At 39.2% G+C, this 13857-nt stretch overlaps 1 protein-coding gene across 8 annotated transcripts in view; it reads right to left on the bottom strand.

Annotated features, from left to right (window-relative positions):
- The window catches only part of PARD3B (par-3 family cell polarity regulator beta), a 392041-nt gene that overhangs the window by 193852 nt on the left and 184332 nt on the right, over positions 1 to 13857 (bottom strand). For all 8 annotated transcript variants that reach the window (XR_010440948.1, XM_064717877.1, XM_064717876.1 and 5 more), the window contains one exon: positions 1907 to 2092. Coding sequence is in view for 7 of the 8 variants with exons in the window: in XM_064717877.1 (XP_064573947.1) it covers positions 1907 to 2092 (186 nt within the window). In the remaining variant the exon portion in view is untranslated. The remainder of the gene's footprint in view (positions 1 to 1906; positions 2093 to 13857) is intronic.

Here is a 13857-nt window from a genome sequence, read left to right on the forward strand (position 1 = left end):
TGGGAAAAGGCTCTGGACAAGTACCAGCTGGAATGAAAGGCTTTTTATTTCAAAACTTGCTCCAAGAAGAGATTTAAAATAAGGACAATAGGACAACATCTTTAAATATTTATGCACAAATATGTGCACACTTTTTAACTTGATACAAGAAATTTTATTAATTGTTAATACCCACCGATTAGGTTATGTTCTATGTAAAGGTCATTAGACAGAAGAAAGCCAGCTGTTCTCCATGCATTACACAACAGTAGACTGCGAGTCTTAAAACACTGCCAAAAAGACTGCATTCTGTGAGCACTTGCACACAGGACAGAGTCTCTGAACAGTTCTGGTTGAAGCCAGAGCCTCAGCTACTGTCGCATTTGCTCTGGAGCCTACATTCAGATCCATTACCACAACACAGGTCTAATTGCTGGAAGGGTTATAATGAGGTAGAATGGAGAACAGGTCACAGGACTACAGGCCATCACAAGACAAAATAATCTCACAGTCATGGTGCCTGTTCACTCAGGGGTGAGCACAGAAGTCCTGCTTTAATAGTCTGCAGACATCACAAACCCAAATTAACTGCTCTGGAACGAGTCACTGTGGGGGAATAGAGAGTAGCAAACATACAGAGAAATGGTGTCTTATGGGTCTGTGATGTGACAAGTAAGGCTGTGAGCCCACTAATACGAAATATGGCTCCACAGCTTGGCTATCCAAAACAAGGAGTTTATCTATGGCAATGCACTGTCTTGCAACTTGCAACTGGTGTGGACACAGAGCTGGGAAAACAAAGAGGGCAGCCTCATTTCCACAGTAAAATGAGTCGTACTTTGCAGGAGACACCCACATGAATTGAGTTTATCCAGCCCTAATTTGGCCAAATGTGTGTTAACTCAGTTCTGGTGTAATCCAATCAGATGAAGATCCAAGCTTTTTGAAATAACTGTGAGACTAGGAAAGGTAAACAACAGAAGTAAGGAACTATTAAACATTCTTATGAAACCTAAAACCTTGATTATTGCTATTTACTAGCTGCTGTAAATAGATGAGGGTTGAATTTTTAATGCTGTGAATTGTCTTACTCAGCAGGCTGATGTCAGTAGAGAAATTTACATAACACTGAATTAAAAGGTATTTTTACAGAAGAGAGAACTGCAAGGAATTGCTAAGATAGAAGAGAAAAATTACATTATGGTTCTACAGGTGTTTAAACTACTAGCTCTAAAAAATTAAGTAATTTGTTTCCAATTCAGAGAAGTTACCTTTTCCAAGCTTTATCTGGGGCAAAAACATGCAGTCAACAGCTTTCCTAAAGATTTGACAATAAGTCAAATACTTTTTAATGATAAAATATACAACAGTCCTTGTACAGTGCTTAGAAAGAACAGAACAACTCATAATACTGTCATTTACCAATTGAATATTACCAATTCAATCCACCTCAGGAAAAACTGATAACTTCTGCACAACTGATATCAAGCTCTACCAAGACATTTTTAATACAGTAATAAAAATATTCTGAATAAAAAAAGAATAAAACTATGAGAATTTTTTATTTATAGGCACAGTTGTAGGTACCAACTTCTCTGTCACTGAGCAATCAAGCTTTTCCTGTAGGCCGTGGGGAGGCTGGAAGCATCCTCTACTCATATCTATCCTTATCCTTCTTCCCCTTCCCCATTTCCTGCAGCATCCAAATGTTCCCTAAGGTTTGCAACAATTCATTTTCACCTTGGCAGACTTTCCTGCTTTGCACACAACCCCAGAAACCATGAGACAGTGTTATATTTGTAGTTCACCCAAAGGAATGAGATACAAAGGTATTTATACCTAGAATGCTTCTCAAGTGAGATTCAGCCCTCACCATAGAAATGACAGTATTCTAACACATTCAGCTCCTGATGTGCTTCTTCCATACCTTAAAAGCAGCACCTCCGTGAATAACAGATTTGATGAAAATCCCAAGATCAGCTCCTGTCTCCCGAGACTTGTTGCCTTTCAAGCTCACACCAAGTCCAGCAGAGCCAGAATCATTCAGAGGAATCTCAAAGGTCAGCTGTTCTGTGGTTTCTGGAGAAAAAATACTGCAGTTTGGCTCTCCTTTCTGTTGGAGAAAACAAGCATGAAAACAGGGGTGATAAGTCAGCATGAGTGGTGTCCACAGAACTGTACAATAAGAAATAGTCCTCTTTTCCAGAAAATAGCTTGAAGAAACAGCTTTATAATCAACAGTGCATTTAGCTAACATTTTGTCACAAAATCTGGCTTAAAATGTTATTTTTAATGATACCTGGGAATATGCTTAAATAGAAGGTAAAATAGCTTAGTTCCACATGATATAAAACTAATGTTGCAGCAGAATGTAGAAAAGACGTTTATACACAGGTGCATGAAAAATGTAAGCCATAAAACTCTCAACATCTTTACATGCAGCTCACAAACTATAATGACAGTTATACTGTTAAATCCCATGCCCCTTTGAAAATTGAGTTTCATCCTTTAAAAATTATCCTTCCCTTAAACCTGTCTGCAGAGCAAAGCTGGTGTAACAAAAGCAAAGGTGAAAATTGAAAGCACAGTAACGTATTCTGCACTAACTCCCTTAGTACATACTCTGATTCCATAGAGGTCTGATTGCTCCTTTTTCTTTCTGGCATCAGTTAATCCCAAGATTTTCTCTAGATTAGAGAGCTGTTTACAAGACCGTCAAATCAAGCATACACAACTACAGAAGATCAGAAAGAACTTTCTTTTACTGTACACTGCATCTGCAGTTTTGTAGGGTTTCTGTTGCTGGGCAGAAGGGAAGAGGATTGGTTGTCTTGTTAAAAGCAGGTTAGAATCATAAAATTAAATAAAATCAAAGTTTTGCTTGAAATATTTACATCGGCACACCTCAAAAATAAAACAAGGACAAGGAGACCTATTAGGGAATGAAGTGTGAAGTGTTCATGGAAAGTGCTAGTGCAGAATGTTATGCAACACATTCAATTTCATTCCATTTTTCCTTCTCCATATAACTCTAAGACAACTAATAAGCTTTTGTTTCTTGTCACTGGGACATGTTCTATTCTTTGAAACAGTAGTATTAAAGAATTAATAGGAAGAAAAAACTATGAAAAGGAAGCAGATGATTACAAGTTGAAAGATGACTGACTGCTGCTTCCAAGGGTGTCAGATTCTTACATTTCATTATCAAGTAGGGGCCACATACAAGGAGTGCAGTAGCTGGGCCACTCCTTCCCTTCCCCAGTGAGAGATCACCTCCAGGACCCAAGCTGCAGCACAGACAGTATCAATGCCATTGTCAGCAAAGGTGTCAGCAGTACAGATGTTTCCTCAGCAGCTGGAGTACACCTGTGCATTCAGCCATCATGCTGAATGATGATCAACAAAAGTATGACCCTAGAACTAAGGGCAGAAATTAAGATCCTGAAGAAACAGTAAAACCTAAGTATACTTGCATTTATTTCAGATACCCTTTCACTGCTGAGGAGCAACCACTGGTTAGAGAGGAATCACATCAGCCAGAAAACTATCAAACTCAATCCCAATATGCACCATGTTTAAATTTTTCCTGGAATGTAACTACATGACATTAAAGTCAATACAGTTTGCCTAACTGCCAAATATAAAAATGACAGCACCAACACTGACAATTGTCTTGATACCAGCATTCATCTCCAATACCAAAGCTACACATTTGTGCTTCTGTTATTGTTCACCAGAAGTAAAGAGTTCTCGGCTACACACATCTGTCACTTTTATTTCTTAGTCTGGATATTGACATCCTGAACATTACCCCCTAAAACCTATAGATTTGTAACAACTGTGAGCAATACAGAATGATAACTTGTAAACACTCCTCCTCTGACTTCAGAAGAACCGGTGTAAGGAAAAAAAACACTACCGGCCTTCTAACATAACCATTTTGTATTTAACTTTCTCAAGGTTTTAGAGAAAAGACTTTCTGCCAAATCTTTTGATTTTTTCAACTTGCACATATTCTTGTCAATTGATTCTGAACTCTTAGATCAGAAGTCTACTCAACTGGCACATCCTGTCAAGAATTGGACAGAAGCAATTCTTCTCAGGGTCTCAGACATGTGATGACTCCTGCCTTTAGGACAGGACTTGGTATTACTTGCCTGTTTCCCTAGGCAAGCAGTTCCTCTGTCTTTCTGCTCTCTTTCCACTTTAATTTGTGACACCTGCACTAGACTTGCCCCTTCTCCATGTCAATACTGGGGTTGTGTCTTGGTCCATATCCCAAGAAAGGCAGTGAGGGGGCTGTTAGCACAGGACAAAGCTCTTGGTGCTCCTGCCTGTCTTAACCAGAGCAGTCACAAACTGCTTTGCAGGACTACCTCAGTACAAACTAGGACTTCATTTAAAGCTGAATTTGGTCACCCAACAGAGTTGTTTAGTGTTCTCCATTTCCCAGCTTCCGCTAACATAATTATGCTGTGCACTGGAGCTTGTTAAGTAAGCTACCATATTGCTCTATGCATGACCAGGTGTGTTCAGCAGGACTCCACACAAATACAGCAAACTTTTGTCAGTGTTTCCTAAGTTTTCCTTAGTACTTAAATTGGAATCTGTGACATTTGTCTACCATTTTCCTTGCTAAAAAATTTCTATGAAATAGATCACTTAATCATACCAAAATGCCAGTGAATTGAATGTAAGCTGCTTTTACCTATTACTGGAGAACCCCGTAATTTTTTTTAAAGTCCTTCACAAGTTACTTCTTTAACATAGTCCAATCATCTCAACCATCTCTCCTTTTCATTATTTATATTCAGCTTTATCCAAAGATCCAGCAAAAGCTGATTTTAAAATAATGTTGAGCTTCATCTAACAGTACAATCAAAAATTTGTTACCCATGATGGAGGCTGAAAGTCAATTCAAAGATTTCACAGGATGGGTAAGAGGAAAGGAGATGCATATCTACAAGTCAGTGATTAATTCACTGTACAGAAAATAAACTCTGTCTTTACTTCCTTAAAATTTTTCTCAGATACTCATTGTACAGCATCTGATAGTAAATGCTTGGCAGTAAGTCTAGAACATCAAGACTATTTAGTGCAAATACAAAACTGAAAATTTTATTTGCTGGAGCATGTAAGAAGCAGCAGAAAGTAGGAAAACCAGAGGAGAAAAAAAGGATAAACAAAATCTAGAATCTTGATTTCATCCTATAATTTCTAAATATTTTCAAATAATTATCCTGATCATAATGCTCTTCCCAAGCAATACCTTTTCACTGATGACAGAAAGAGCTCCAGCCATCCTTAAGTTAACAGCTCATCAATTAACTGCTTCATTTGGGCAACTAATTTAATGAATGATGGCCTCTGTTCCTAGAATATGCAGGTATGAATATTAAATGCTGACAGTGACTCACAGAGCTGGATTCCTACTGCTTCTATTTCCCTGACTTTGCTAAAACATTACCCCAAGACATTAATACTTCACAATATAGCAACCACCATCAGCTGAATTACGGTCTGGTAAAGCAAGCCCTCCCCAATACACTAAACCTTGAATTCTATTAGAAACACTTCTTACCCCAAGATCATCCTAGATTCTGCACTCAAACACAGAATGAATGAAATGAGCTGCAACACAAATATGTTCCTAGCTCAGAAAAAAACTTACAGCTTTATTTTATTTATTTAAATTACCCACTCAACAACGACATAATGTATTTTCCATAAAATATGTATCATACCCCAGCAGTTCAGGAATTAAATGATAGTAACCACTGAAGCTATTCCCTACAGCAGACATAGGAAAGTAACTCAATTGTAGCAGGATAAACAAGAATTCTTCACATAAATCGAAGTCCAGATAGCTAAGAGTTGATTCCTCAGGATGGTTAGAGCTTTGAGGCCTGGCCTACAGACTCTAGGACTTTCACACAGACCAGGGTGGGTAAGGTTGGAAGGGAGAACAGTGGGTCATCAGGCCCAACGCCCCTGCACAAGCAGGGCCATCCTGGAGCACACAGCACAGGACTGTGTCCAGATGGTTCCTCTCCAGTGAGGGAGGCTCCACAACCCTGAGCTCCCTCAGCCTTTCTTCATAATAGAGATGCTCCAGTTCCTTGATCATCTTTGTTGCCAGCCTGTGGGCTGGCTCCAGGGGCTCCCTGCCTCTCTTGTGCTGAGGAGCCCAGAACTGGACACAGCACTCCAGATGTGCCTCACCAGGGCTGAGCAGCGGGCAGGATCACCTCCTGTGACCTGCTGGCAACGCTCTTCCTAATGCACCCAGGATCCCATTGGCCTTCTCAGCCTTAGGGGCTCACTGATGGCTCAGGAACAGCTCACTGTCCACCAGGACCCCAAGGTCCTTTCCCACAGAGCTGCTCCAGCAGGCAGTCCCCAGCCTGTGCTGGTGTGTGGGGCTGTTCCTCCCCAGATGTGAGTCCCTGCACTCACCTTTGCTGAATTTCAGAAGGCTCCTCCCTGCCCATCTCTCCACCCTGTCAGGGTCCTTCTGAAGGGCTGCACAGAATTGGGGGGGATCAGCCACTTCTCCCAGCAAACGTGCTGAGGAGGCATCTGCCCCTTCATCCAAGTCACTGATGAATAACGGGCTCAGTATTGAACCTTGGGGGACACCAAGGCATCCAACGAGACCCTGTGCCACTGTTCAGCCAGTTCTCAATACTGTCCACTCACCCAGTCCACACTTCCTGAGTTGGCCTGTGAGGCTGTGGTGAGAGACGTGGTGTCAGCCTTGCTGAAGTCGAGGTAGACAACGTCCCTCATCCATCCAGGTACTTGTTTCATTGTAAAAGGCAATCAGGTTAGTCATGCATGATCTACCATTAGTGAGTCCATGCTGGCTACTCCTCATTACCTTCTTGTTATCCATGTAAACAGAGTTCCTTGAATCCTCCTTCTTGCCCTTTCTGAAGACTGGGGTGATATTTGTTTTCTTCCAGTCCTTGGGCACCACTCCTGACCTCCATAACCTTTCAAAGATGATTATGAATGGCCTCTACAGCTCTCTCAGCACTCATGGATGCATTGCATCAGGGTCTACGGAATTTTGGATGTCAGGTTTGCCTAGGTGATCTATAACCCAATCCTTCTTGACCAAGGGAAATTCTTTCCAACATTCCTTTACCCTTGTGTCCCAGGTCAGAGAATCCCAGAGAACCCCTTGTCAATGAAGACTGATGCAAAAAAGGAGTTTGGTAAATCTGTCTTCTCTGCATCTTCTGTTACCACACTCCCTGTTACGTTTAGTAGTGCCCCCACCACATTATCCTTAGTTTTCCTTTTGTTATGGAGGTATTTATATGAAGAACCCTTCTTGTTGTCCTCAACATCCTTGGCCAGATTTAATTCCAAGGCTGTGGCCTTCCTTATCTTGTTTTTAGTTACTCTGACAAGCCCTCAATATTCATTCCAAGTGATCTGACCCTGTTTGTACCTCCTGTGTATTTCCTGCTTAGGCTTGAGTAATGACAGGAGTTCTCTATTCATCCATGCAGGTCTCTTGTTCCCTTTGCCCAATTTCTTGCTCATTTCTTTCCTTTAAGAGGGGTACATTGAGACAGGAACACTCTAAAGTACTAATAAAATTTACTCAGCAGAGACACAAGTCAAAACAAACACCCACAACCACAAAACTCCAACACAAAACTGAAAAACAACCCAACACTTCAAGAGTCTCAGTCTCCACTGCTTATTTTGTCCTTGCTAGGAAGGTCCTTCCTTCAGCTTTGCTAAATCTTAGCTGTCACCTTTCAATGGCTTCTACAGCTGCAACAAGCTCTGAACAGTCCCCTCCTGATAATCACATTCCTGCAGCCTAGTGATGTTTGCTCTCTAATTTTTATAGTAGACTGCCAGCCACAGCTGCCACTCAAAGCTCCCTCCTGCCTGCACCATCCAGCACACTAAGCAGCTCCCCAGCTCTCTCAATTGCTTGGGAAAGACAAAGATCTTCTCTCTCCTGAACCAGAAGGCAACAGACAGAAGTTATCTAAGAGGAAACCTTTTCACTTGCTGTCCAGATTTGGTGGCTAAACACAGCAGAGCAAACAACCAAATAGGTACTATCTCTCTCAAGGGAAATCAGGACAGACCTGTTTTAATCTACTGATATACCTGCATGCAACTTCAGTAAAATCAATTTTGACATCACCAGAAACCAGACCGAAAAGTTCAGAGTAGAATTTATATAAAAGTGAGAGAACATAGAGTTTGCTGGATATGAAAGCAGAAAGCCCTAATAACACAGTACTAAATAATATTCAGCAATGCAGACTAAAAATCTGTATGTAAGGGTCTCATGATACATTTAATTAATCTCTTGCCAATGATTTTAATTTTTAGAAGCACATCTCTACCTCAGATACCTGATTTCTTAATTAAAATATTATAATAAAGGATTATTAAAAAAATCTAAAATATTACTCATCTCACCAATAAATTCTCAGTATTTTAAAGACCACAGAGAATATACTTTTAAGCCTTCTCCTACTCCCACAACACTCAACTGCTAAGTCACCAGAGCAGCACAATCATAACTATAACCTTTGAGAAAAGTACCGTGCATTTTATTCTTCCACTTTCTACTTAGTCCATGGTTATATCTACACAATATTGTGTCAATCTTCTGTCTACCATGGGACACCACTTTCAATTAGTCCTTTTATTTAATCTTACAATATCTGTTCTCATTGACCACAGCACTTTTAATCTGTGGATTTGTGATAACCTAATGCTAATCTCTCACTGGAAAGGTTGCCTTATATATCCTTATTGTGTTTTTTGCCAAAAGAGAAGCTTACAAAAAAATTAGCTCTCACTCAGGCAGGAAGGAAATAGCATTTGTTTGACACAACAAGAGACCTTTCAGTACCTGTCTGGTGCCCTTGACCAACACACTAATATGGCCTCTCAATATGCTGACTGCCCCTTGCCTGGCTGCTCATTTCTGATAAGAGATGTCAACTCCCTGGGGTGCCATTCAGAGCCAACAGCAAAAGGCAAAAGACCCAAGAGGGTTATTTTCAAAGGTTTATAAAGGAAATAAGACATTTGCATCCTTTTGCAATGACTTTCTGATAAAAATATTTACATTGTGGCACCACATAACTATAATTGGCAGAAAAGCTTGAAGAGAAGATACTCCCTATTTGCATTATGCTCCACATTCTTTCCAAGCACTTAGCCACAATTAAGAAATACATTGCTGACAGGTCAGTCATTCAGTCACTGCAAAATCTGCACTGTATTTTGCAATAGACATATTGTAACACTCTTAAAAGTAATACTCAAAGGTAATACACTGCTGTAATCTTGTCACAATCTAGTAAATAACTGAAATCATTGCTGCATGTATTCATCTTTAGCATTTCTGACATTTATATTGGCTTTAAAATTATCTGTACTCCATACAACAATGCAAAATAAATGGCCACTAATGGCACACCCTGCTAAGACAAGAAAGGCAGTAGCAAATCCATGGAGATACATGATAGCATGCTTGGATAATTTTAATGTTAACACAGTACACTACAAATTTGTGTCACGTTAGATAGAATGTGTCTGGTTTGAATTATGTAGACTTTCTGGAATTATAGCTTCAAAAATTGACAAAATTAGACTCAGCTCTTCATCCAAGGCAGATACAGTGCACTTCAGAAATGGGGATTCTTCAGTTGGCATGACTTGCCTATTGAAGAATCCACCAAGGAAATGGCTGACCCTTACAAAAGTTTTGTATTTGTTACTTAGCGTGCACTGCTGCTCAACATTAAAAAAATGCAGTTTCACTTTACCTTTTAAGCTACATAACTGTAGCTTAAAAGGTAAAGTGAAAAAGTCGCTAGTTCAGTCCTCAGTCAAAGTCAGTCTCACTGTGAAAACACCCATTTTCAGCCCACGGATGGGGTAAGCCATGTGCTTATGCATCCTACTGAGCTGGAGCCCTGTACAGTTAATATCCCTTGGCACCCAGAGCCTAAAATCTTATCACACATGAGGATGGAAGGCTGCATGGTATTTTCAGGGTGAATTTAAGGGTGCTGCTACTGTATCATTTCAGAACTCATTTCAGGCACAGGTCACAACACGGTGACATACAAACCCAACTCTTCACTCATTTTAGTGCTTACTGTTTTAAAGGTATAGTAAACAAAGCAATAAGCAGGTTATAATTCTTTTACATCTACTTCAAACACCACATGCATATGTTTTACATTAAGTCAGCCTAGGAAAACTTTCAAGTTCTTTATGTATTCTAAGACAAAGATTTTAGAAATGTTCATATGGTATATGGAATAGAACTGGTGACCCTTGTAAATGGCAAGGCAGTACATTTGTTAGCAGGATTTAAAAATAGCCCAAATACTCTGGTTTTATTTAATGCAAATGCTGTAGACCTAGGTAAATGCATCTAAAACATATGAAGACTCAATTTCTGTTAAGACCAGATTTTATATGCCTCTATTCTGATGAATATATACTTTTGATTTCATACATTAAAGTGGGTTTCCAAATAATATCAGGCAACCTCAGAGCTAAGACTTATATTATCAAGTAAGCAGTTTTCACTTTGCAGTGTTCTGAGGCAGGGTTCCTAAATCTAGGAATTTTGGGCAGTAATCCCATAACACATCTTATGAATATATTACCTCATAATGCAAGTAACATCATGCTTTTCTCTCCTTACTTGCATCCTCTCCAACTTATTCTTTACCAGCAGGCAGAACACCATCAGAGGATTTTGCAGGCAATGAAGGTTATGATCAGGTCTTTCAGACCCTCCTTTTAAGGTTCCTCATATTTGCTAGAATATAGGAACAGTGGGTTCTGAAAGGCAAGTCATTGCTGCATCATAACACTCTGATGCGCCTGACAGAGAAAGCAACAGCAGACTAGATGCAATAAGGTCTCTGTGGCCTCAAAACGGCTGACAACCACTATCACATAGAAAAATCACATTTGCTGTGCTGGTACCTTTATGGACACTTCAGTGCATATGAGAGCTCAAAAAACAACCACCTTTTTAAAGTTACATGGATTATCAAGCAATTTATTCTGCTTTGGTAAATTAGGGAGTCACACACAAACCCTGGATAAAGAGATACTTTTCAATGTGACAGGAAAAATTGTCGCATTCCTTCTTAACACTGATCTCTCACTGACTTTTGCAAAGAGCACAACTAATCAACAAACCTCAAAATTGCCAGTACTCTAAGACATAATGAAATAGTAACCATCTTCTGAAATACTTAATGAAGCTGAAAACCTCTGAGGGGTTGCAGCACACAATGTTTTGTCTTGAAAAATGTACGTTTGTGTAGACACAACCTACATTCGCTTCACAACTATTCCAGATGAAGAGAATAGGTCAAAAATGAAACTTTTCTTTAAAACCCCCAGGATATTAAAAAATCTACATAGTTTATAAACTAAGAAAGGTGCCACGTACAGTCACAATATCCTTGTCTTCATTACACAGAACACCTTCTTGTGTATGCTAATAAAATTCAATATATACTTCTTTTTTTTCCTATCCAATTCATCTCCTTTAGAACAGAGGTAACACAATAGAGAAATAGTACTTGCTGGAATCACTTTCTGCCTGAAATTATTTGTCCATTTCTGGATAATTGAGCACTAGAATCATGGTTTTGAACTACAAAAACAGGTGCAAAAATGGTTAAGTCTAGGCTGTAAATTCACTTATTATTTCCTGCACATAAAAAGGCAAGCAACAATTAAAAGGAAGTAATAGAAATTAAGCTTTGAATATTAAAACAAATAGGCCAACTGGTTTTCCTTCAGGCATATAAGTTCAAGGCAGTGGAAGAAATTAACTGGGGGAAGACTAAAACATAAAAGTTAATCATATGGTAAGTAGAAAAAAATACTTAATTGAACTTGCCACTCATCCTGCTTCCTTCCATTCTGTATAATACACATGTAAAAAAAGACTTACAGACCAATACCAAGTTAAGTACATTGTTGTTCATTTAGCTATTGTTATAAAAATTATGGTTTGTTCCCTTTCCTCCCCCATTCTGCAGGCATCAGTTAATATGCCAAGAAACCACAGAAATAGCAATTACAGTTGCAACTGTAAGTCAAAGAGATTTTTAAAACAAAAAATAAAGGATATGCAAAAATTACAATGCATGTGCTCTAACTTAGAGAAAAATGCAAGCAAATTTTTTTTTGTGCTATACTATTTCTGGCAATTGCAGAACAGTCACATTCCTCTGCTGCAGTGCATCATACAAAATAAAGAATTGCAAAGGATCATAGCACAGAATGGGTTGCACCAGAGCTGCTCTCGCTCAAGCAATATTCCCTTTTTTACAAACGCAGGGACAAAGAAAGAAAAGGGGGAGTAAATAATTTTTTGCATCATTATTAAAAGAAATGGCACTTTCAGAGCATACATTTTCCCTAGAGAAAAAACATGATGCAACAGACACACATGATTAAAACACTCTATTTCCAAAACACAATAGAATGATGGCCATAATGTGCATTCCATTCACTTTGAGAAGAGCTGGAAAATCTAAACCTATTCAGTTCAACCAGGTTTTCTCTGTAATTTTCACCATCCTCTAGAAAAGAGTGTTACACAGTTTAAAACCCAAATGCACCTTAAAGAACACACTAATCACTGGACACTCCGTAGACTGTGGTAATTAAGTGAATCAAGATCTTCCCCTGGAGTTTTGGAATCAGCTCCTTACTTAGCTGCTACATTGTCAACAGCTGGCATGAATTACTGGGAACATTTGGCTAACTGGATAATAAGGAGGACAGCCTGTGGTTGGTCCAAATTCTACTTCACTAATCTGTTTCAATATATATATATAAAAAATCTCATTAGAGCCTCCATATTTTTTTTTAAGGAGTAACAACCCTACAGGTACTGGGTTTTCAATTATTTTCCTTTGTTATGCACAAACACTGTAACTCTGTAACTCTCAGATGCTGCAAGAACCAGTGTAACCAAAGCCCCAATTGCCTAAAATTTAATAATACTTTTTTGCAACACTGATTCATCCTCTTCCATATCATATCTTGGCTGCTGACAAAGGCTTGCTACTCTGAATATATTTTTCCACTGGCTAGCAATCCATAAGCACAGATCACAGTAACAAAACACCCAAACTCTGTTCCCATCTATCATACTGAAGAGAAAATATTCGTGAGACCAAGCTATCCCCAAGCCGCAGCTTTATCACAAGGTAAAGTCAAATTATATTATTACAGACCCATGCAACAAAATGTAACCCAATGTGACTTTATTACATTATTTGCTTTGTGCCCATGCAGTTCTCAAATTCTCTCCAGCAAATCCACATAAAAATCCAGTTCTAGGGGAACAACATGCTCAAAAGTGGTTTTTGTGCATGGGTTCCTAATGGGTCCAGCCTCCAGATGTATCTTTGCCACAGGAAACTGTGGGGAGTGGGTACATTTACTAGGTGGCCCTTCTCCTTTTTCTTTCAACAGGTAACAGGGAATCTAAAGAAAACAACTCAGATTACAGTCCGTGGAGACCTGCACAAAGCAAGAACAAGTCTGATAAAGCAATTACCGTATTATTGCCAGGCATTAATAAAATCCCCAAGTATTCAGGTAAGTTCTGCATGCATGTTACACTGTCAGGGCGCTCAGTTACAGCTGTCCTCAAAAACCATCGGATTATCCACTGTTTTTCCTTCCAAAAACAAACATTTCAAGTGCTGGCATTTTTCTGCTCTTTGATAAAACAGTACTGTAACTTTTGAGGTAGCAGAGGATTAGTCCAATGTAATATCATGGCTAAAGCTGAAACCAAACAAAAAAGCTAAACCATTAAAAAAAAAATCT

This window comes from Zonotrichia leucophrys, chromosome 7 (genome assembly GCF_028769735.1).
Source record: "Zonotrichia leucophrys gambelii isolate GWCS_2022_RI chromosome 7, RI_Zleu_2.0, whole genome shotgun sequence".
Classification (NCBI taxonomy): Eukaryota; Metazoa; Chordata; class Aves; order Passeriformes; family Passerellidae; genus Zonotrichia; species Zonotrichia leucophrys.